This window comes from Lithobates pipiens, unplaced genomic scaffold (assembly GCF_037356315.1).
Source record: "Lithobates pipiens isolate NorthernLeopardFrog02 unplaced genomic scaffold, aLitPip1_a1.2 Scaffold_8, whole genome shotgun sequence".
Lineage (NCBI taxonomy): Eukaryota > Metazoa > Chordata > Amphibia > Anura > Ranidae > Lithobates > Lithobates pipiens.
In genome coordinates, this window is record NW_027507903.1 from 181,313,681 (window position 1) to 181,338,863 (window position 25,183).

A 25,183-nucleotide genomic window follows, 5' to 3' on the forward strand; every position below is an offset into this window, starting at 1 on the left:
AATAAATATTAACATAAAGCAGATCAGTGGCCATCAGTGCAGCCTTATCAGTTATCCGTGCCCAGCAATGCATCAGGGAGGATCGGGCAGCTGGATGACAGAGTGGCGACCTCCCGCTGAGACGCGGCTTGTATACAAGTAGCCGCGCATTGTAAAAACAAGTCCCGCCTCCTGGGACTGGCGAATCTAGGAGTCGGCACACTGGTCCAATGTCGGTCCAGGAGGCGGGTCTTTGACAGCAGCGACTATTCATATACAAGCCACGAGTCAGCGGGAGATCACCCGCTCGGTGTCATCTGGCTGCCCGATTCTTCTGACCGTTTCCTGGCTGATCCCATCTGGCAGAAGCGTGCAGGCCTTCTTACAGGACATTAGAGTGGCCCAGGGGGCAGGGAACTCCCCCCCCCCCCCCCCCCCCCCCTCCAGATGACTTTGATGGCTGCACCGCTTCTGCCAGAAGCGATCAGCCAGGAAACGATCAGCCTGGTCCACCACTGCTCCTCCAAAAATGTCCACCAATTTTGAGGGCTGATACTATTATTATACTAGTTTTCTTGAAGGAAGGCAGCTTTTGTTGTAAACACTGCTTTTGAGTTCCCTCCTTATGACTGACCATTGCTGAAAGTATAACAAGCTTTTGTATATGGCGTTTCTGTGATTTCAGAATTGTGCTACAGTAGGCAATTAAAAACGATGACCCTTTTTGCTGTCAAATGAGGTGATTTACTTTGTAAATTTAAGTTTCAGTTATATACTAACAAGAGTTTTCATTACACCCATATGTTTGAATGTATGTGTTTTGATTCCTTTCTACAATAAAGTTTAAAAGCTTGCTTGTGTTAAGTTGGCCATACATGTATCGAAATTAGGCTGGTTCTGCAGTAACTGGCCGAATTTATAGACATGTGTTGCCACTGTGGCAAACAGAAGTCGATCTATTGATCTTCTTCTGTTCAACCGCCCTTTCAGTATTTCTTTTCTGCTGCTATAGGCTGCAGCACTGATCTGTGTAATCTGATTGGTGGGGAAGTCTTCCTGCTGTTAGAATACAATGACACAGCAGGGAGGATTCCCACATACACATCAATAGGAGGAGGATAGGGCACACTGGATGAGCATGCATCAATAAGTCCAGAATAGGGGCATTAAATAAAGTCCATACAGACACCCAGTCTGCACCAAGTGAAGTAAGACTAATTTATTGCTAAGAATAAGAATAAAACACACTCACATGGGAGATGATAAAAAAGGTTTATAATCCGTAAACGTGACACTGGTACAGGGTTCTCTTCTCCCGACTCTTCTCCAATCCTTTCAACTGTCCAGCAATCAATAAGGGGGAACAGAAACAGCTTAAGGTTTGATAAAGAAGCTCTGTGCATGCTCCTAAATGTGTTTCCTCCCCCGTGATGTCACTTCTGGTGCATGCACTACACTCTGTTTCCCAGAAGTGCTATAGCCATCTTACTGGTGTTTCTGTTCCCCCTTCTTGACTGCTAGACAGCGGAATAGATTTGAGAGGAGCAGGGAGAAAAGAGCCCTGTACCAGTGTCATGTTTATGGATTATAAACTTGTTTTACCATCTCCCATGTGAATGTGTTTTATTCTTAGGAAAAAAATGAATCTTGCTGCACTTTCAAGTGCCCGTTTTTTTCTTTTTCTTTTTTTTTTTTTTCTTTTATGCCACATCAAGTGTTTGGATGGGGGAAAAAACTGACCCATGTACAGTCATTTTAATCAGAATCATCATTGTATTTCCCTGGGTTTGCGGATAGTCATTTCCCTCCCATTCCATCCCTCGTGTCTTCTGGAAGCCCCGAATCCAGAAGAATATTTGCACACTCCATTTATTAATTTGATAAACCATTATCTTATGTTAAAACCTGAAATGCAATGATATAGTCAGATTTACATAATGAGGTAATAGGAAGTGTAATAACGTGTGTGCAGAGGGCAGTCATTTGTGGCCACCAATCAGATTTCATCATCTCCTTCACTGCACTAAATTGAAACCCAATTGGCTGGATTACTGTGCTTTGCACAGTCATTACAGTTTCCTTTATAGGTTAGTTTACATCTACACAGGCTTACGCACAGGGTAGGAGCAAGAGCATTCCTTGTGTTACCAAAAAAAAGGGGCGTTCTTCTTTTAAATACCTTCTCTGTGCCAAGTCTTGTTTTGCTAAAATGTTTTTCTTTAAATTTATGTAGTAGGACAAAAAAGTTAAATGTATCTATAATTGCAAAGGAACAAATAGTTTTTTTTTTAGGGAGAACTGGAGTTGATCACTGTTATTTTCTTCAGGACAAAGCAAACTCCCCGTGTACCAGAACCATCACCATCATTCCGAAGAAAAACCTATGACAGGGGTGGGGAGAAGCCTGGTAAAACCAAAGAACAAAAATTGTACGTATTTATTTTTTTTGTTGGTTGCTTAAAACACCTTTAAAGGGGTTGTAAACCCTTGAGATATAGATATAGAGAGATCTAGATATAGATGGATATAGATATATCTATATATATTAGAGGTGCGCGATTAATCGCGAAACGATCGCGATCTCGATTTACCCCCCCCACGCGATCTAAGTTCTGGGTGACCCGCGATTTTCTTTTAGTGCTGCTGGTTCCACGTAACCAGCGTGGAACGCAAATGGCGGGTATCGGAACTGACGTCAGCCATCGGAACTGACGTCAGTCATTGGCGCGTGCGATGTGGCGTGCCACTGCCTGGTTGTGGGTCGGTACAGTGGCTGGGAAACGGCACGCTGTTTACACTGTGATCGCTCAGACGGAGCGATCACTTGTAAACAAACCGGCATCATGGCATGACGCCGGTTCCTCTCTCCCCCTCTGTACTAATCTGTACAGTGGAGGGGAGAGATCCAGAGATGGAAGCAGCCATCCCTCCTTACCCTGCCAATACCCTGCCAATACCCTGCCAATACCCTGCCAATACCCTGCCAATACCCTGCCAATACCCTGCCAATACTCTAGCAATACTCTAGCAATACTCTGCGATACCCTGCCTGTACATTTTTCAAATAAAACAGTTTTTTGAGAATCGTGAGAGAATCGTGATCTTCATTCTAAGCAAAAGAATTTTGATTCAAATTTTTCCCAGAATCGTGCAGCTCTAATATATATATATATATATATATATATATATATATATATATATATATATATATATATATATATATATATATATATATATATATATATATATATATATATATATATATATAATTTTATAACAAATTTGTTTTGCACAGAGTGGCCCCTTCGTCCTCTTCTGGGGCCACTCAGCCGCGCTGGTGGCTCCTCCCCGCATCGATTGTCCACGTTGGAGAAGGCTCTCTTAAGGTGGACACCTGTGTGTGCGCACTCCCGAGTCCTGCATCTGTGTCCATTCTCATAGAATGCAGGACTCGGCCCGCCCTCCATCGCCACGTCCTTGGATTTGAGTGACAGCAGCAGGAGCCAATGGCTGCTCTGCTATCAATCTATCCAATCAGGACACGAGACACCAACTAGAGTTGGTTTGTTCGCTCCCGGCTGGAGGTTGACAGCGTTCAGGTAAGTAAAGTGGGGGAGCTGCAGCACTGCAGAAGGTTTTTCACTTTAATGCATTAAGGTCAAAAACCATGAGGGTTTACAACCTCTTTAATTCTATATATTATCTGACTTTCTACCTTAAGCTTTCTGTGCAGTATTCTATGCTCCTGTTACATGCTGTAATGATGTAGCTTTACAGACAAGACAGAAACTGTTAAGTGGCACTTGACATTTTAAACATATTAATTGGGCCAGCTACATGGTACTATGTAAATGTATGTAGGTGCCAAAACTGATTGTTTGAGCTTTGCAATTCAGATTGTTTTTCTCTGCTTTGTTTTGGTCTCTGCATTTTTTACTAGGAACTTCCTTCATTCACTAAACTTTCTTAGAATTCACCACCTTAATAAACTCTGGAAAGCAGACTTGTATATCATGAGTCTTGTTAACTTACTGACCTCCATCTTTAATCGCCTAACAAAGTGTACATTCCGTGTTGTTTTTTTTTTTTTTTGTTTGTTTGTTTTCTTTTATAGCTCAGATTCTGGAACATCAGAGGCTAGTCTGTCACCTCCTTCTTCCCCTACAAGCCGGTCCCGTAATGAAAAGAATGTTTTTAGCCGCCTCACAGTTTCTCAGGGAAACTCATCATGTCAGCAGGATAAGTAAGTCACAGGACAGACTCCTCCCCCCCCCCCCCCTATTGATGGGCATAAAAAGAGCAAATGGTAGCACAGGGTTTATTATATTAGACTATATTCACCTGAATATGTAATGGAATTCACTGAAAATATTTTTTTTAGGGACTCCTATTTTCAAAGTGTGTTTTCACCTTTGCTGCCATATTTGAGAACCTCCTCACCATATAATTGTGTTAACATTCACACAGCATACATAAAATTCATAAACCATATTTCCTACATTTGTAGTTTATTTTTTTCAGGATTATAAAACAAACACTATAGGCTGCTTGTATTGTTGGAAATATCTAGCAGTGTGTTTATTTAGGGATACTTCATGGACAGATTAGAGTAAAAGTGCATTAATGTACAATGCAGAACCCGAGACTCGATACACTATATTGGGAAGCCTGCCTTTACATGCACATGAACTTTAATGGCATCCTAGTCTTAGTCTGTAGGGTTCAATATTGTGTTGACCCACCCTTTGCAGCTATAACAGCTTTAACTCTTTAGGGAAGGCTGTCCACAAGGTTGAGGTTTGCGTCTATGGGAACATTTGACCATTCTTCCAGAAGCGCATTTATAAGGTCAGGCACTGATGTTGGACTAGAAGGCCTCGTTTACATTCTTCTTTCTAATTCATCCCAAAGGTGTTCTATCAGGTTGAGGTCAGAACTCTGTGCAGGCCAGTCAGGTTCCTCCACCCCAAACGCGCTCATCCATGTCTTTGTGGACTTTGCTTTGTGCACTGGTCCAAATCATTTGTTGGAAAGGGGATTATGATGAGTGGTTTTCCGGGGGTGGGGCTTGGCCCCTTGGTTCCAGTGAAGGGAACTCTTAAGGCGTCAGCAGGCCAAAACATTTTGGACAATTTCATGCTCCCAACTTTATGGGAACAGTTTGGGGCTGGCCCCTTCATGTTCCAACATGACTGTGCACCAGTGTATAAAGTAAGGTCCATAAAGACACGGGATGCAGTTTGAACAATCTAGATTTTTCAGAATAGTGACTATTCACACTCCAAAAAGGGAAAGTCCTGCTAGTAGGTGGTGGTATAGACAGAGCAGGAGGAATATAAGAATAAAGTGGATTTGGAAAGGGAGGGAGATGCGTGGGAGAGCAGTATCATGGATTAAGGCTCTTGTGGGAACGTTTGACTTCTTACCATGTGTGGAGTATCAAGGTGAGGTCTAGCTCAGAAAAAAAATACAATGAGCTCAGTTAGTGGAAAATTGGGGGCATCTCTCAAATAGTTGGGCCGTGAGTTCTTAGATTATTCATTCAGTCAGCAGAATAAATGGTAGATGGGATTCCAGTTATGTCCATGGTTTGTGAGGAGCATTGTAAATCCAGTTCGAAAACTGGTAAGATGTGTGACTTTGTAGTAAAGCTTTAATAAAAGGGGCAGAATGTTCATTTTTGTAACGCAACATCCTACCAAAAGAAGTATGGGTACTATGAGATTTGTGTGAGCAGACATTTAAAGTTCAGATCAAGTAGTTGCTCTAAGCAATTTGGGAGGTGTATAAGCAAGTATTTGAGTGCTGGTGGGTTTCCAGTAGAAAGGGAAAGATTGTTGTAAGTGGGACTGGGGCACCTCTGAGTCTGAGAGTGAGACATTCCGTTCTTTTGTGAACGGTTACTTTAAAATTACAAAGACCAAATTAGTTCTTATATCTGGGCAGGGGATGCTATTCTGCAATTTGCACTTGTGTTGGTAGCTGGACATATCTTTGATGGAGGTGTTTCATGTGGCTATAGCTAGATGCTTCATGGAAAAAAAATGTAGGTAAGAAGATACAGGGCACCTTTGACAAGTGACCTTGCGCATCAGTATGGGTTCTGATAGTATGCCATTGATTCTAACCCATGTGCTAGGAGAGTTATAAGTATTTTAGTTAGAAGATTGGCATTGAGAAATTTTCAGCTTAGATGATCAAATTCCTTCACTGCTTCAATGGACAGAAGGCTTAGGGGGTGATGGTGCTTTTTTTATGTAATCCGCAGGTGAAAGTGTTTTAATGATGCCCCTCACTTCTCTATAAGACATAAGCCCAGCTGGCTTAGGTAAAAATAGATCTTTATCTGCAGCACTGGGCAGGGTCCTCGTGTTTTTTTTTTTTTGTTAAGATTAAGATATGTGCTTCTTTGCATGACTTTGGGAAAGGGCAGGTCTCCAAAATAGGAGTTAAATGTCTCCAGGAACGGGGTCAGGATGTCAGATGTGAACCCGTTGGGACTGAGACTCTTACCAGAGCACAGAGAGCACATGACTCCATTGATTTCTTGAACAGTGAATGGGGTGGAAAATGAGTCAATCGTGTTTGTAAATGGCCTCATCCTGGTCCTGAGAGAGAAAAGAGGGGAATGAAATGGGAATATTATAGAGAATTGTTTAGTACCTGTGGAAGATGGATGCTATTAATTTGGAGGTATGTACCCAACCCATGCACGAGGTTCCTAATGACAAGTATAGCAATTGTCCATGAGCTTTAATAAGTATGTACCTTGTTTGTTAACATATGAAAAGTCTAGGGATCTGGACATCTCTTGTGTGCTGTTTTAGGGTCTGAAAAGCATTGAGCAATGGACTTATCTAGGAAGATTTAGCTTTTTTTGAGGCAGCAACAATGTTTAAAGTGTTTGTTCACTCAAAAAAAAAAAAAAAAAGCTAAGATTCTGTTCCTTTGAGGCGTGAATAACAGCACAGTGCTTGTGCTGTGCAATTCTTCTCTTCCTAACTGGTAATAAACCTGGTTGAGCATGCCATTTCCTGAGTCCCCCTGCCTCTGCTAACTTGTGGTAATAATGGCTGCTGAGCCCTGACTATCATGGTCAGGTTACGTGTCTCTGTCTAATCCGCAGCCCTTGTCCCTTCTCTGACAGTTTCTCCCCCCTCCCTTCCTGTCCGCATGAGAGCATTTCCTCCCCGCCCCTCCACACTCTATTCTGCTTCATAATGCAGCACATTTCAATGTATGTAATGTAGATATCCAGCCATTATCAAAACGGTATACTTTTTGAAAGGATAAATACTGTTTCTGACACTGCAGCTGTGCGGTCACATAATCCCCTTTGCTGGCCATCCTTGATCTATGGAGAGAAGCATGAGGGGCAAAGATTCCCCTCTGATGGCCGGCTGATTTTGACAGGGGAATCTCGACCTCTCCTGCTTCTCTCACAGGTGCGGTGTCTGAAATGGTATTTATCCTTTTCATTTCTAACAAACACAGTTTTGGTAATGGCTAGATATCTACATTACATACATGTAAAGTCACTTTAGTGACTTTACAAACACTTTTATACTCCCATAGGATGCATTTCAGGGCTTCCATCTCAACTGGGAGGAGGTACGGTCTAATGCACAGGTAGACTGACCTTCGTAATTGCTGTCTGGACCTGGGGATCATGGAGTTAATTTTCCTTTAAGCTGCTGGTGAAAAATGCTTAGAGGTGTCTTGGATGGTGAGGGTGATAAACGCCAGGGAATGGAGGGAGCACAGCTTGGATCCAATGTGTTTTATGGGATTCCAGCTTAAAAAGTGATGGGAGGTTCAGTAGTAGACTGTTTAGTTATCATGCATTGTGGGGTAGTATGCAAAATGTTTATCCATGGGTTGTAGGTTGCACTATAAATCCACGTGTGTAGCCATATTTTTAATAAGGTTTCTTGCAAGGAAAGAGGTTTGGGGTTTTCCTGGTGAGAAGTCCCCTCCAACTATTGTGTATCCTATGATAAATTAATTATCATAAAGATTATCACTTCCTTACCTCTTTTGTAAGTTACTTGGCCTTACATATGAGAATATAAAAACCCTTAGCCAACAGAACATTAAAGGATAAGGTCACCTTCCTGAACATGTTACATGTTACACCCATATGTAGGATGTAATATGTTCAGCATCAGACCCCTCTCCTCTTGATTCCCCCCCCTTGTGTTAGTAAGTCTGATCTTCTCCCCGCACTTGCCACAATACAAGGAGAGCGCAGCCATGTGGCTGCATTATCAAACCACAGATTCATGTAAATCAATGAACCACAAATACCGTTCACCTTTGTGGCTGTCAGCTTGTAGTTCTTAATTTCCCAATGAACTACCACAGCACTTTTGAGCGCTGTGGTAGTTCATTAATTGTTCTTTTCCGTGTTAAACTGCACGGACAGACAAGTTACACTGATGGTCTGCTGGAGACCTGCATAGCATCTTCGATCTTCTGATGATCTGCTGATTGCTGGTGCAATGCTTTCTGGGCTCCTAAAACAAAAAATAACCTATTCTTTAAAGTTTTTGTAAATACAACACTGGCTCGCCTTCCTTTATTATCGTATTTTCCGGCGTATAAGACGACTTTTTAACCCAGGAAAATCTTCTCGTGAGTTGTCTTATACGCCAGGTGTCATCTTATAGGGCGAACTGGAGGCTCTGTGGTCGCCGTGAAGGGAGCTCCAAAATGCCGCAGTTGCATCCGCCCTGTATGCAAGCTACAAGTAGTGAGCAAGCTGCAGGCATCTGGGATGCCTGGGAAATAGACAGAGTGGCCCAAAAAAACAAGCCTCTTTCACCCGTCTGGCCCACCCTTGTATCCTATTACCATACCTCCTTGTCCGACTCGGATCTTTTGCTCCTGAGGACTGCAGTGAAGCGACGTAGGCGCACATGTTCTAGATCTGAGAGGCAGACAGGGGGGAACTGGGCAGGCAGGGAGAGCTGACCAATCATAATATGATTTGTTTACAACAACCAGAAAATCGCTGGTAAGGTGGATGTTATAGTGTTATACTGGGTACCACATACAGTACAGCACCAGTATCTATACCTGTAAATACAGTAGAACACAATACATACCATACAGTATAGTATACAAATGTCCAGCAGTCAAAACCCCACCATGGCTCCATCAGCAAGAAGAAAGAAATATGAAGCCAGCTTCAAACTTAAAGTTGTAAACTTTGCCATGGAACATAACTGCGATGCTGCAAGACAGTATGGAGTAATGAAAAGATGGTTCGGGACTGCAAAGCAAATGTAAAAGCATTAAAGAGTATGCCAAGGGGTAAGTGTGCTTTATGAAGGGTCACCCCACATTGGCTAGAACTTGAAAAATATGTAGCAGACATGGTGAATGAGCATCGCCAAAAAGGCTATGTAGTGACACTGAGGCAAAAGACGAAAATTGCCTGCAGATCTTGATAGCAAAGTAAATAGTTTCCATCAATATGTTATACAACAGCACACTAAACATGGCTATGCGTTGAGTAGTATTGATGGCGCCAAACTGAGACCAATGATTATTTTTAAAAGAAAATCAATGCCGACCCTCGAGTTCCCTGTTGGTTGTTTTGTACATGTGAATGAAGAAGGGGTAAAGCTATGGCTTGATGATGTATGGAGCAGGCAACCAGGGGGACTTATTCAAAAATGTAGTCTACTAGTGTGGGCTATGTTCAGGGCTCATTTAACTCCCAGCACCAAGCAAAGGCTTGCAAGACTAAACACAGATGCAGCAGTTATTCCTGGAGCATTGACATCGTTGTTACAGCCACTGGATGTGTGCCTAAACAAGCCATTTAAAGACTGCATTCGAGAACAGTGGAATGAATGGATGGTTAGCGGCGAAAAGTCATTTACAAAAGGAGGAAACATGCGTGCTCCACAGTTGGATGTTTTGTGCAAGTTTGTCATAAAAGCCTGGAATGATATTGATGCAGAAACGGTAATCAAAGTCTTTCAAGAAGTGTGGCATATCAAATTCATTAGATGGTATGGAGGACGACTGCTTGTGGCAAGAAGAGGAAGCTGAAGCTGAAACCACACCATCTGATACGGAATTTGATACATATGATGACTGCCTTACAAATGTATCCCAATGTCATTGATTATACTTATGATATCAGATGACGAACGAGAGGATTTTGAAGGCTTTTAAAGGGAAACTGTCACGCCAGCAAAACCTGTAAAAATATGGTAGCTTGCAGTTATGATGGGCTTTGCTAACTCACCAGGGACTTGCCCGACACTTTCTTTCTCGCTATTGTTTGTTATCTTCCTCCTATCATCATCAGTTCCAGTTTGGTTGACAGCTTAGAAAACAAACAGCATGGCAGCTCCCATGGGTTTGTCTTATCCTCATTTTCAGCTTTAGAGTGAATTAGGAAAAGTTTAATCCACTTGCACTGTTTTATGTTTACATGTTTGCTGACAAACAGCCTTTATGTTTATAAGTGACGATTTTCCTGCTAAGTACCTGCATATCATACGCATTTGAATTAAAATTACCATATTGAAATCAAATCTGATGTTTTTTGAATTTTGATTTGGTGTGTGTTGGAAGAGGGATAGTCTTATACGGCGAGTATATCCCAAACTCTATATTTTAACTGGAAAAGTTGGGGGTAGTCTTATACGCCGAGTTGTCTTATATGCCAGAAAATACGGTACATGTGATTAATATCAAGGTGTCATGTAAAGTAATGGCGAGGTGGTATATGGTTTCTAACATAATTTTACAACTTAATGCTAGTTATCTTGATTATTTCCATGGCCGTTCTACTACTGGAGATACTTTGCATATCTGGTGGAAGTGCATAAAGATGTTCCAAAAAAACTGCCTTTTTACATAGTAAAATTGATGTACTCCAACAAAAATTAACAGCATATCCTACTTGCGGCTCAGCTGATGTTCATCAAAAGTTAGTCAAACATAGGGTAGATAATAGCATGGTGAATGAATGGCTAACAGTGCCCTGGAGGCCATTATTACTTTCCAATATCTTAACCTGATGGAAGTTGGGGGGTTGCAACCCTGTCTCTTTCCTGGGGGCCTGGTCCTTGTGCCACCCTTCCAACCCAGTATTCTTGTGCACTTTCCAATGGTGAACTTGAAAGACCAAAAGACCAAATCCTTTCTCTTCTACTACTCCTTGTTCCCTTTTTTTTTTTTTTTTCCCATTTATTCTGTCTGTTATAAATTTTATTAAATATTTCACTCCTTTAGTCTTTTTAGACAAATGTAACCTCTGTTATTGGCACCATCAGATTCATACATATAAAACACGAGCCAAGACACAAGGAGGTGTGGATATGTAACACTATTTCAAAACTTGTAATGGACCGCACACGTTTTATGTTTACTTCCATTGATTGTAGCTCTGTTGATAGTTCTTCACTGTAAATTAGTTCAATCTTTAATAATCTGACGATCAGTTATGTTATGGTTGTAGTATTGTGGAATATTTTAATGAAAATATTGAAATGGAAATGATAGTAATGTAGAGATAAGAAACAAACTGGAATCAAACGACTGAGACAATACATTAACATACAGTGTTTAGTGGAAATGTAACTTTCTAAATTCTGGTATATATGATCATTAACAAGACTCTTCATCATGTGGGGGTTAAAATGCAAGCATAACTGTAGAAGTGCAAAAGTTTAAACTGGTTAGGAGAAGACCTAAAATTGATCTTATAACAGATTTATTTGTGTAGGAAGATATTGCAGGACAGTGTCCTAGCTTGCAAACCATATCCACGTAGAACAAATCTTTTTCTTTCCTCTTTGTGTTAAAATGCTTGTGACGGACTGAATATCGGTTTCAATTGTGACGGTGTTCAATTTTGTTAAACTTCAATGAGACATATGGAAGCCATGGGGAAGAACAGAATTGTTTTCTAGTCAGCAATGTTCTGCAGATTGCTGGTGTGCTGTAATTTACAGAAAAAAATGTTGTTTTCAGCCAAAAAGATTAGAAAATTGCTGTCAAATAACTAAATTAGAAAGCTTTATTCTTGTGTTGCAGCTTTGTGAATTTAGCTGAAAGTCCAGATCAATAAGGAGAAAGTAATGGGATCCAAAGGCCTCACCCACACAGTTTTTTGGGCATTAAATATGCCTTAGCATAAAAAACCTGCTTCCAAGGGGCACAGGTGGTGCGTAAAGTTGGCCATAGAAGTGAATGGCTGAATGTACCCTCTACTCAAGTAAGCGCCAGTGCTTCATTGCATTGGTGTTTACCTTCACATACACCTACAACATGTTTTCCTGAACATGACACTTCCTTTTCCACATGATAGTGTTGCATTTTATCATTACTTGATAGTTACTTGGTGCATACAGAGCTGTGTATATATATATATATCTGAAAAATAGGCATTAATGAGTAAATTATGCATCTTTGGAGTACATGTTGGCCTTTATTGACCACTTGCCTAGTTGCAGAAGCATTATATAAAGCAGCTTGCAATTTAAAAGAAACCCGTCACAATATATGGTTTCAAAAAGTATAGTGACATTATTAAAACTACAGTAAGTGGGTAACTGTGTAATGTCCTTCTTGCATGTATCGACTAGAATGCAGTTTTGGGGGGGGGGGGGGGGTTCATATGTCTACAGCTGTGGAAGGTTGTGTATTGCATCTGTTTATATCCCACAATTGAGGTAGAAAGCTAGTACATGCTCAGTTTGTGATACAGAAGCCAGTCTGTCCATCAGTCCTTTTGTTTGTTTTCAGTATTACTGAGGGCACACATGTGAGATGTTGCCCAAGTAGTTTTACATCATATCATAATTTCTAATTTCTGAACTTTTCCAAGCTATAAATAAACTAAACATTTACACCATTTTAACATATGCATCTCTTGCATCTATTTTGTATGTGGCCTAAAGTAAATCTGTTATTGGTATAAACTTGTGATGCAAAAAAACAGTTCAACGATGACTGAAAAGGGGACATATGTTTTCCCTCTTACTCTTGGATCACTGGGGGGTTTAAGTTGTTGTTCTGCATTCAATAGACAAAAAGCCATTTGGTTTGCTTTGTACTGGGATTGTTTTATAACCTGTAGATCAAAAATGGAATAGATAACATTTTGTTAAACAAAAATTCTGCTGTTTGAAACAGTCTCACTGCTCCCTGCTTCCTACAATGGGTGCTAGTGGGACATGACGTGGGATGCAGATGAAGTGGTGAAATGACTGTTTGCATACTGACATTCGCAGGTTTGAAGAGGAAATGTAGCCAAAAATCAATGTGCTGTTTTATTTTAGGCTGTTGCCACTAGCTTACATTTCCCTTCACAACTTTAATTAGGCAGGTTTACATTAGGAAGCTCTATGTGAAATCTATTTCTTGTAAAACTAACTTCATGTCGATGAGTTTTGATAATGGCCCACTAACAGTTTTTTTTCGTGGAGAGAGCCCTGTAAGGGTGCAAGTCTGCTTTTTCTCTTTTTATATTTATATATAAAATATATTAGACATGATGCATGCACAAGTTAATTTATGATACCTGTCTTATAAAAGCACAAATCCTAAGGGAAGAGCACTAGTGTTATTTGTTTTCCTTAATCGGTATGGATGGGTAGCCCATCCAAAAGTGATATTTTAGCTGCAGGCTTATGCTACATGACAATCTACACTAAGAATGGGACCCCTTTTGTAATTGTAGGTGTGCAGTCCTGCCTTTCAACATCCCCCAATAGATATAGGAAACTAATTTGATTTTCCATTCACCCTAAACTGAATTACTATTTTTTTTTATTTGACTGACGCTTACTTAACCACTGAATTTGTCTGTGTTTGCAGTGGTGGCACTGCATTGAGTGCAGTGACGTCTGTCTTCATGACTGAATGAATATTAAGACTTCATTAGCACAACTGCCCTAAAGACCGTACATTTTTTTGTGTTTGTGGATACTTGAATGATCATCTGCTATGATGGGAACAATATGCAGACTCCCAATACATGTATGAAGGTTTATACCATTACAGTGCGGAAATATAGTCGCTGTATTGGTATTGACTGAGCAAAGATTTGTATCTATGTAGTATGAGTACACACAGCTTCTGAAGGGCCCACTTGACTAGTACAGAGACAAATGCAGATTGTTTGGCCCGTTTAAAAAGATAGTACACCATGTCAGTGCACTTTGTCTTGTCTGGTGTTTTTTCTGTATTTCCTATCCATCGAGCAGTCTTTATCTTTCTGATATCTGTATTCTTTCCCCTTGCACTCTACTACTGATCTTTATAGGTCTGATGAAAGTGATTCCTCTCTGTCCGAGGTACACAGGTACAAATTTCGTTCCTTGTACACCTATTTTCCTTGTAAGTAACGCTGCTCTTCTGCATGATGCCTTTCTTTTGTCCATGTTTACTACCAATTTGGTGCCCAATATTCATATGTGTAAGATATGATCTTTAGAAGCTTTTTTTTTTTCATTTTTTTTTCAGCTTGTGTTATTGCATTGCATGCTACTTTTAACAGCATTTTTTTAGTATTGCAGGAAGGTGGTGTATTGACAATTTTGTATTTTACATTGTTTTTCAACTGTATAGCGTGCTATACAAGATGCATCTTTTTTTTTCACAGCAAATGTGTAAGATACTCATCTTTGTCATGTTACAGATCAAAAATGTATACTAGCTCAAATTAACGTTGACCTGCTGGTAGGCAGCATTGCACATTCAGAAGTCTTTTTTTTTTAATTCAGCCACAGTAGGACTTAAAGGCTTGCAGGAAATGGAAGGCCTGTGATATTTATGAGATTTCATAAAGATCACATTTCATGTATTTGTTACTCCTTTTAAGGCCAAGCCCACGCAAACCTTATGGAAAGTTAGGTTTTGAATTGCCTATTAACAGTTTATCCTTCTCGGGTTAATCAGATCTTGCACTATTGAGGTTATTAGAAGTATAATAAAGTGTGTTCTGGTCCTTTGTTGGGGGGCAGCTAAATGTTAAAATCCACAAGAAATGTAAGTGGCTAGTGAATGTGTTAACCCACCAGCTTATGTCCAAAACTGATATTTTTATTTTGGGTTTGTAACTTATGGGCCTTGTATGTACAGGCTTCAGTATGTGAAAGGGAGGAGTTAAAAATACTGTAGCAGCTCCACAGGTAACTGATCAGCTTTTATCTTCAGCTTGTTCAGTTAAAGTGTTATTAAACACACAACCGTAAAATCAGTAGATGTATACCAGGGCTCGACAAATCCTAGGCGCCAGGTCGCCGTTGCGACTAGAAATTGTGCCCTGGCACCTGGGTTTTTGTCACTGACAGGTGCCTCTGTTGCTCTGTGTCTGGTAGTCGGGATGGAGCAGGAAGAGAGCGGCTCAGCAGCCTCTGACATCCTCCTCCCTTCTCCACACACTGTTGGCAGAGCAGCGCCGCAGTGTGTGGATCTGTGTGTAGAGAGGAGCTGTCAAAATTGAGGCTGAATGTCGGGGTGGGCGGGATACATGTATGTGGCCCCTTCCCTTTCTTAAGCAGCCCAATCATTGGCTGGATAGCTGCCGGTCCCGCCCACCTCTGACATCATGCTGAATGTGTCAGCTCCTCTCTCTCCATACAGTTTCACACAGTGCAGCACTGCAGGGAGCATTCAGTTTCACAGTTACACTATCGGCTGTGAAACCTGCCAGTGCCATCCAGTGCCACCTGCCAATGCCAGTTAGTGCCACCTGCCAGTGCAATCCAGTGCCACTTGCCAATTAGTGCCACCTGCCATTGCCAACAGTGCAATCCAGTGCCACTTGCCAATCAGTGCCAACCTGTGCCAGTGCCACCTGCCAGTGCAATCCAGTGCCACCTGCCAATGCCAGTTAGTGCCACCTGCCAGTGCCCCCTGCCAGTTAGTGCTACCTGCCAGTGCCACCTGCCAGTGCAATCCAGTGCCCCCTGCCATCCAGTGCTAAATGCCAGTGCCATCCAGTGCCACCTGCCAGTGCAATCCAGTGCCACCTGCCAATGCCATCTGTTAGTGCCACCTGCCATCCAGTGCAACCTGCCAATGCCAGTTAGTGCCACCTGCCAGTGCAATCCAGTGCCACTTGCCAATCGGTGCCAGTTAGTGCCACCTGCCATTGCCAACCAGTGCCACCTGCCACTTGCCAACCTGTGCCAGTGCCACCTGCCAATGCCAGTTGGTGCCACCTGCCAATGCCCCCTGCCAGTGCCCCCTGCCAGTTAGTGCCACCTGCCAATGCCATCTGTTAGTGCCACCTGCCAGTACCATCCAGTGCCACCTACCAGTGCGACCTGCCAATGCCAGTTAGTGCCACCTGCCAGTTCAATCCAGTGCCACCTGCCAATGCCATCTGTTAGTGCCACCTGCCATCCAGTGCCACCTGCCAATGCCAGTTAGTGTTACCTGCCAATGTCAGTTAGTGCCACCTGCCAGTGCAATCCAGTGCCACCTGCCAATGCCAGTTAGTTCCACCTGGCAGTGTCACTTGCCAGTGCCACCTGCCAGTGCCAACCAGTGCAATCCAGTGCCACTTGCCAATCAGTGCCAACCTGTGCCAGTGCCACCCATTGCCACCTGCCAGTGCAATCCAGTGCCACCTGCCTATGCCAGTTAGTGCCACCTGCCAGTTAGTGCTACCTGCCAGTGCCAATCAGTGCCACCTGCCAATGCCAGTTAGTGCCACCTGCCAATGCCATCTGTCAGTGCCACTTGCCACCTGCCAATGTCAGTTATTGCCACCTACCAGTTAGTGCCAAGCAGTGCCATCCAGTGCCACCTGCCAGTGCAAATCCAGTGCCACCGGCCAATGGCAGTTAATGCCACTTGCCAGTTAGTGCCACTTGCCAGTTAGTGCCACCCAGTGTCACCTGCCAGTGCCAGTTATTGCCATCTGCCAGTGCCACCTGCCAGTGAAATCCAGTGCCACTTGCCAATCTGTGCCACCCATTTCCACCTGCCAGTGCCAGTTAGTGCCACCTGCCAGTGTGCAGTCCAGTGCCAATGCCAGTCAGTGGCACCTGCCAATGCTGCCCATCAGTGCCACCTGCCAGTTCCCATTAGTGGCACCTCAGTGCTGCCTATTGGTGCCCATCAGTGCTGCCTATTGCTGCCCATCAGTGCTGCCTATTGCTGCCCATCAGTGCTGCCTATTGGTGCCCATCGGTGCTGCCTATTGGTGCCCATCAGTGCTACCTGTCAGTGCCCATCAGTTCCAACCTCAATGCCACCCCATCAGTGTCCATTAGTGCAGCCTATCAAAGCACATCAGTGAAGGAGAAAAAAAACTTTTTAGCAAAATCTTATTATTTATTTTATTTTTTTTAAATATTGTCTTTCTCTTGGCATCAGGTATGAGCAATTCTTATTGTCCGATGAACCAGACATGCAGTTCTGGGCGATGGGCAGATGATTTAAATAACTGGCTCCTATCTTTTTTAGCTGGCTCCTAGATTCTAAACAAATTTGTCAAGCCCTGATGTATACAATGAAGACTTAGGCCTTGTTTTCACTTGTGGTTGTACACAGTAAAAACATGCAATTGAGTCGCGTTTTTACTGCACCCCAACCCCAGCGGAGGGTGTACATATGCTACACAGCATATCTATATGTGTACACTGCTGATTGGGGGTGAGGGGATAATGCCTGCTCACCACCCATCAGATGTCCTCTGAAAAATAATACAAATGCAGATCGCTCTTCTCAGGGCAACATGAGTGTAAACAAGGCTGAAGAAATTTTGTCGAGGCCATCTTTTATGGAGCCTTTTAATTTCAGCTTGTCAGTCTTAATTGATAACATAGTGGCCAACCCTCTCCATAAATGTTGTGGAAAGCAAAGCCTAACACTTTCCTTTTTTGCTCCTGAGCCAGATGACTTTATAGCAATTTCAGATATTTAGTGACTGCTGCATGTGTAGCGAAATGGGTCTGGAAGCTGAGAGATTTTATGTAATGAGCAATGTTAACACACGTGTATTTTCTTATTTCTAGGGGCATAATTAACCCATTTCCTACTAGCAAAAGTAACAAGACCTCTCTCGTACAGTGTATGCATATAGCTGAAGGCCACAACAAGGCTGTGCTTTGTGTAGATGCTACTGATGATCTTCTTTTCACTGGATCTAAAGGTCAGCCACATTATTTCCACTTGTGTAAATACTTGCTGACAGCTAATATTGTATTTTTTTCTGATCTGTGCTGTGTGCTATTGGGCTTAACTATTTTACTTTGCTTTTAAGACCTTTATGTACTAATGTAATCTATACTGCAACATTTTGGATTACAGATTGTTCTAATAATCTTGGTGATTTCTGAAAATGTAATTTTTTTTTGTGTTGAAATTGTCCATCACTGTCTATATTTCCCTTTTTTAAATTTGTAACAGGGGTGTTGCCAAACATTGGAGTCATATGTTAAATCAGGAGCATTGCGGCTTGCCAGTTCTTAGATGTGGTGGCTGCATTTGTTTTCCTTTTTTAAGGCTTTCTTTCCCTTTTTCACCCAGTAATCCAGCCAAACCAAGCGTTCTTTTCACCTGGTGATCCAGCCAGATCAAGCTATCCAGTAAATATAGCAGTTGGAGGGTTGATATAAGTTATTTAACACTGACAGGGTTTCTTAAAGTGGTCAGCTTGTAAAACTTTTATCCCAAAAAAGAAAACATTTTTTAATTTAACTGCTTAAAGGGTGTTAGCTGGAGTTTGGGTTCAGTTTGTTAGTGCATCTAAATCTGCTAGTCCATCTAACACGGTGGTTCTTTTTTTGAGTCATGAACTTATGAAATCTATGGACCCCCTCCCCAGAAATATTCACATGAACACAACTTTGAATGCATTACATTTGTGTATGTGTTATGGCATGCAAACATAATGTACCGTATATACTCGAGTATAGGCCGACCCGAGTATAAGCCGAGGCCCCCAATTTACCCCCAAAAAACTGGGAAACCTATTGACTCGTGTATAAGCCGAGGGTGAGATATGCCTGTCCATCCCTGTGTGTGTGTCCATCCATCCATCCATCCCTGTGTGTGTGTCCATCCATCCATCCATCCCTGTGTGTGTGTGTGTCCATCCATCCATCCATCCCTGTGTGTGTGTGTGTGTGTCCATCCATCCATCCATCCCTGTGTGTGTGTCCGTCCATCCATCCATCCATCCATCCCTGTGTGTGTGTCCATCCATGTGTGTGTGTGTGTGTGTGTGTGTGTGTGTGTGTGTGTGTGAGGCCTTGTGTGTCCAGCCTACCTGTGTCCCCAGCCTCCGTCCGGTCCCGAGCCTCCGTCCGGTCCCGTCCGGTCCGGTCCCGTCCCGTCCCGAGACTCCGTCCGGTCCCGTCCTGTCCCGAGACTCCGTCCGGTCCCGTCCCGTCCCGTCCCGAGCCGAGCCGAGCCTCCGTCCGGTCCCGTCCCAGGATCACCGCTCTTCGTCGGCGCCCATTTTCCTGTTCAAATGCCGCGCCTCCCTGTCTGTGATAGGCGGAACACAATTTCCCAGCAGTCTGTGTTCCGCCTATCACGGCCATCCTTTCATCCTCGTCCGTAGTACGAGGATGAGCGGATGTCCGTGATAGGCGGAACACAGGCTGCTGGGAAATTCAGTGTTCCGCCTATCACAGGCGAAGGCGGAGCCGGAGGCGCGGCTTTTGAATTAGAATAGAATGGCCGCTGTCTGTCTGCTCGACACGCTGATCGAGCAGGCAGACAGCGATGACTCGAGTATAAGCCGAGGGGGGCACTTTCAGCCTCAAAAAAGAGGCTGAAAATCTCGGCTTATACTCGAGTATATACGGTACATAAAGTTTTAATAAAGGAAGCAACAAAAAACAAAAAATTCACTCATAAAGTGCCATGTATTCATACCCCTTGAAATTTTTCACCTTGTCATGTTACAGCAAAAAACGTAAAAGTATTTTATTGGGATTTTATGTGATAGACCAACACAAAGTGACAGAAAATTGTGAAGTAGAAGGAAAATGATAAATGGTCTTCATTTTTTTTTTTTTTTTTTTTACAAATATGTTAAAAGCATGGTGTGCATTTGTTTTCAGCCCCCCTGAGTCAATACTTTGTAGAACCACCTTTTGCTCCAATTACAGCTGCAAGTCTTTTTGGGTATGTCTCTACCAGCTTTGCACATCTAGAGAGGGACATTTTTGCCCATTCTTCTCTGTGAGATTGGATGGAGAGCCTCTGTGAACAGCAATTGTTAAGTTTTGCAACAGATTCTCAATTGGATCTAGGTCTGGACTTTGACTGGGCCATTCTAACATATGAATATGCTGTGATCTAAACAATTCCATTGTAGCTCTGGCTGTATGTTTAGGGTCGTTGTCCTGCTGGAAGGTAAACCTCCACCCCAGTCAAGTCTTTTGCAGAATCTAACAGGTTTTCTTCTAAAAATTGTCCTGTATTTGGCTCCATCCATCTTCCCATCAACTCTGACCAGCTTCCCTAGTCTCTGCTGAAAGAAAATATCCTCACAACATGATAAATGGTTTTCAACATTTTTTTTACAATTAAATATGTGAAAAGTGTGGCGTGGATTTTAATGACAGAGCTTGAGCTATTTAGCAAAGAAGAATGGGGGAAAAATGTCACTCTCCTAGATGTGCAAAGCTGGTATAGACATACCCAAATAGACTTGCAGCTGTAATTGGAGCAAAAGGTGATTCTACAAATTGACTCGGGGGGTGGTGGGCTGAATACAAATTTACGCCACACTTTTCACATATTTGTAAAAAAAAATAAAAACCATTTATCATTTTCCTTCTACTTCACAATTCTGTACCAGTTGTGTTGGTCTATCACATAAAATCCCAATAAAATACATTTACACCTTTGGTTGTAACATGAAAAAATGTGGAAAATTTCAAGGGGTATGAATAATTTTTCAAGGCACTGTGTTGTGGAGTGCCACAAGTTGTGCAGAGAAGGATGATACAAATTTGAATATCATTTTTAAATAATCAAGAAGTGGCGCCGCACAATATAATGTACAGTGAGTATTAAAGAGGAAGTCAACCCTGATGGGTTGACTTCCTCTTTCATTCCCTGCAAAGGTAAAGCATAATGGACTACTATGCATCGCATAGTAGTCCATTATGTGTCACTTACCTGACACAGGAGCCAGCGAAGTCACCGCTGTCCCCTGTAGTTCAGCGCATTCATCTTCTCAGTGGGTCTTGCTGCCTTGCCGCTGTCATTCGGCGAAGCCGCGATGACGTCACTCCCGCGCATGCGCACGGGAGCCGCCACTCGCGGCGTATCGCCGTTGACCGTGGCGCGCGCGAGTAAATCAACTTCCAAACAGTTAACCGATCTATAAAAGGTTGGCGCTAACTTGTATATACATATAAACAATATATGTGAAAAATATTAATGCATATTGAATGACCACGCAAAAATATTGAACAAAATATAGGAACAAAATATAAGAGAGTCCTCGAAAAGAGAACCTGAACACCAAAGAAAAAGTCTGTGTAGTGACGGGTAATTCTTAGTTATCCGTGCTCCACCATCACTCGTGTAGGAGAATTACAGACTCACTATATAATAGGCGATTACTTAGACACAAATAGTTTAGAATGTATAATGCATCCCTTGATGTATCCTTGTACTCATAGGACAATATAGCTGTATAAAAGCAGAATGATTCTCATAGTGCACTATGCTTTGTAAACAAGTGATAATAGTGATAAAATTCACACTTGCATTGTGGGGTGCTAATGTGCTAGCACCATCATGTACAGCGATATCACAGGGAAAGAGAATGCAGTTTCTCCAAGTCTCGGCTTGCGTTCCACCACAGCAAAAACGGAAACCAAACATACAGGAAATGATGTCAGTAAGAGTGCGCGTGCAGCCTCAATGCCTTTAGTGGTCAACACGTCATCAGCAAGCTTCCTGATGACACGTTGACCACGAAATGCATTGAAGCTGCGCTCTTGCTCTTACATCTCCGGTATGGTTGGTTCTGGTTTTTCCTGTGGTGGAACGCATGCTGAGACTTGGAGAAACGCTGTTCTTTTTTTTCCCGTGAATCATTTTGCTTTTATCGAGCTTTATTGTCCGAGTACAAGGATATGTTTTCAAGGGATTGCATTATACCTTCTAAAGGATTTGTGCCTAGGTAATCTCCTATCATATAGTAATCCGGTGAGTCTGTATTTCTCCTACACGAGTGATGGGTGATGCACGGATAATTAAGAATTACCTGTTACTACATAGCACAGAAGCAGTGCTCAAAATAAGACCGACGTACAGCAAATTGTCACCTCTATTACCGGTCATATACCTACAGTGGATCTTTTCCCTATGGCTGACTTACCATGCCCGGTGCTTAGGGTTGCCACCTCATCCCTTTAAACCCAAACACATATTAATTACACACGTTCTGTGGCTGATTAAGGTGATATTTAAACTCGGTGCCTTATCTGCATTAAATTGGCTCCTGTGTAATGAATATATGTTTGGGTTTAAAGGGATGATGGTGGCAACCCTACTTGTGGTGCACTATGTCTTTGAGGTAGCCATCATGGTAGAAGCAGGGCTTCCTCAATCAGAGTCTTCAAGCAAGGAGAACAGTGAGCAAAACCATTGCAACATTCCCAATTCTTAATCCAAATCTCCTGAAATTAGTATTCAACAGCAGCAGTGCCTTGGATTTCATACTGCAGATGTAAAGCTATAGGTTTGCAGAAACGCTGCATAAGCATGCGGCTGCACGACCCGAAGCTTCGGTGACCCCTGGACGGGCAAAGCAGAGATCCCGTGACTGACACTCATCGGCTCTCTGATCACTGAAGACCGAGACCTTAACGATCAGCGTTCTTTCATTGCTCGGTTCTCTTAGGGTTGGCGGGGGACAGATGCAGCATTGGACTGCAGCTGCATCTACCTAGGTGAGTATAATTGATTTTTGTTTTTCTTTTTTTATAACTCACACTTCTTTTAAGACCATATGAATGTTCCACATCATTACTTAGAAAAAGTACACAGTATTATGTTTGGTGTCCATTTTCTGAAGCTTTCCCACTTCATCAGACATCCTGATTTTTCCATCACAGATTAAAGTAAATTTAAACCATTGTTTCACTAGTTGCAGTTTCATCTGATGTTTTCTTTTAGGTTTTAGGTGATTGAAACTTGCTGATTCCTATAGAGGGAAACCACAAAACCATGTAGAATGGTCAGATTTCTGAACAGCTTTGGCTTACTCAGAACCTCTTGCCCTTGTCTTCATATAAATACATTTGTGTTCACACTTCCAAAGGACTACTCTAAACTCAATATATAATAACATGAAGTACTTTAAAAAACGTACTGTAACTGTGAGAATAATACAGTAAATTTATTTTTACTAGTTATGTCAGCATTGATATCATTTCTTTTCCCTCCGTTGTAAAATTTTGTAAAGTTAGTAATTCTCTTGAGACACTTCCAGATGCACAGGCTTCAGCAGTAAACCAAACAACCCACTATGCATTTTATAGACAGATATTTTCAGTCCTGAAATAAGATAAATGCTAGTTGAGTATGTAATGATTTTAGCTTCAGAAAAGGCATTGAGTCATTGATTTTCGGTTTTCCAGTACTGGCTCCAAATGGAAAATAAACATTTAAAAAACACTTAAAACAGAGCTGTCTCCTGGGGGAAAATAATCCCAATAATGTGTTCATAAAATGTGTTTTATAAATGATACGCACATACATGTGTAACTTGAGTTGAAAGTGATGGATCATTTAAAGTAATATTTGTTTAAATAAAGTAATAATAGTGTGATATTTACAAAGCCCTAACGTGTTCTGAAGCAGAGACTTTTTTTTTTCTGATATATTTTGAGTCTGAGGCTCGGTTCTCATTGCTGCCATGTCGGATAATGCATGTGATTCACACCGCACTGCTGTGCAAATCACATGCGATGTCTGTGGGATGCAAATTCAGCCATTGACCAAACTCTCGCAGGACCCGTTTTTGGTCCGCGCCAGAGTCAGATCGCATGGGCGTTCCCACCCACGCGATCTGATTCATGTTCGAATCGACAGTTGTTGTCATTAATCTTGTATTGACACTTCCAGCAGTTGGCATAGTGCAGTGTGAACTGGTGGCGGGAGACATGCGGGAACCCGTACTGGATTTGCAGGGTTCCCGCATCACTGCAGTGTTAACTGAGCCTTAATAATGCAGAAGCTCTTTTAAAGTTCCCAACTCCTTTTTTCTTCCTTTTTTTTTTTTTTTTTAAATCATTTGTGCATGTGGGTTGTTTGACTTCATTGACTATTTGGATTTGACTGTTACACGTTATACTGTATTTTGGCTCCTGAAATAATTGTTTAAAATGCATAGTGTTGGTGTATAGTAAAAAATTCCAAAATAAAAAAGCCAAAACAATCAATACATGGCACTCTTTTGACCAGAAAAACTATAAATGGAAGCTTTTTTCTGCAATGGTGCAAGGTTTACATCCAAATGTGTTTATTTCGTCCCTAGACCGTACATGTAAAGTATGGAATCTTGTCACCGGACAGGAAATTATGTCACTTGGGGGGCATCCGAATAATGTGGTTTCGGTGAAATACTGTAACTACACAAGCCTGGTATTTACAGTTTCGACATCTTATATTAAGGTGTGGGACATCCGAGATTCTGCAAAATGCATAAAGACGCTTACGTAAGTATTGTTCAGAAGGAGATCATCAGGCTTGTTTTGTTTATAGTAGTATTTAAAAAAAATAAAAAATGTTTACCTTTCAGTGGTCCATATACAGTGCACATTAATCGGATCTGTGAATGCAGGCTAGGCCCAGACTAATAAGTTAATTAAGGCAGTTGCTGCAATGTATAAGAGTTTTCTAGTGGGGGAACTCTAGCGGGATACATCGCCTTAATAAGAATTTTTTTAATGAAATGGTAAACTTCACAGCACTATATAAAGGTCTTTACTTTTCCCTCCAATATGTTGCATAGCAACAAAAAAGTATGAAATAAAATTTGACTATCATTTACATTGGTTGTATATAAATTTGGGCATTATGTAGCATTTCCTTGATAAACCTTATCTTCTATAATTTAAAGTGGAGTTCCACCCAAAATTGAAATTTCCGCTTATTCATCTCCCCCCCACCAGTGCCACATTTGGCACCTTCGTGGGGGAACGGGGACCCCTTTTTGACATGTCTACTTCTGGGAGAACGG

General features: G+C 42.0%; 1 protein-coding gene across 7 annotated transcripts in view; it reads left to right on the top strand.

Moving 5' to 3' along the window:
• Nucleotides 1-25,183, top strand: part of KIF21A (kinesin family member 21A) — a 270,632-nt gene that overhangs the window by 226,774 nt on the left and 18,675 nt on the right. For 3 of the 7 annotated variants that reach the window (XM_077473889.1, XM_077473890.1, XM_077473891.1), the window contains 5 exons: nucleotides 2,307-2,408; nucleotides 4,094-4,222; nucleotides 14,273-14,311; nucleotides 17,979-18,115; nucleotides 24,479-24,659. In XM_077473889.1, coding sequence (XP_077330015.1) covers nucleotides 2,307-2,408; nucleotides 4,094-4,222; nucleotides 14,273-14,311; nucleotides 17,979-18,115; nucleotides 24,479-24,659 — 588 coding nt within the window. The remainder of the gene's footprint in view (nucleotides 1-2,306; nucleotides 2,409-4,093; nucleotides 4,223-14,272; nucleotides 14,312-17,978; nucleotides 18,116-24,478; nucleotides 24,660-25,183) is intronic. The other 4 variants (XM_077473892.1, XM_077473893.1, XM_077473894.1 and 1 more) reach the window with 3 other exon arrangements.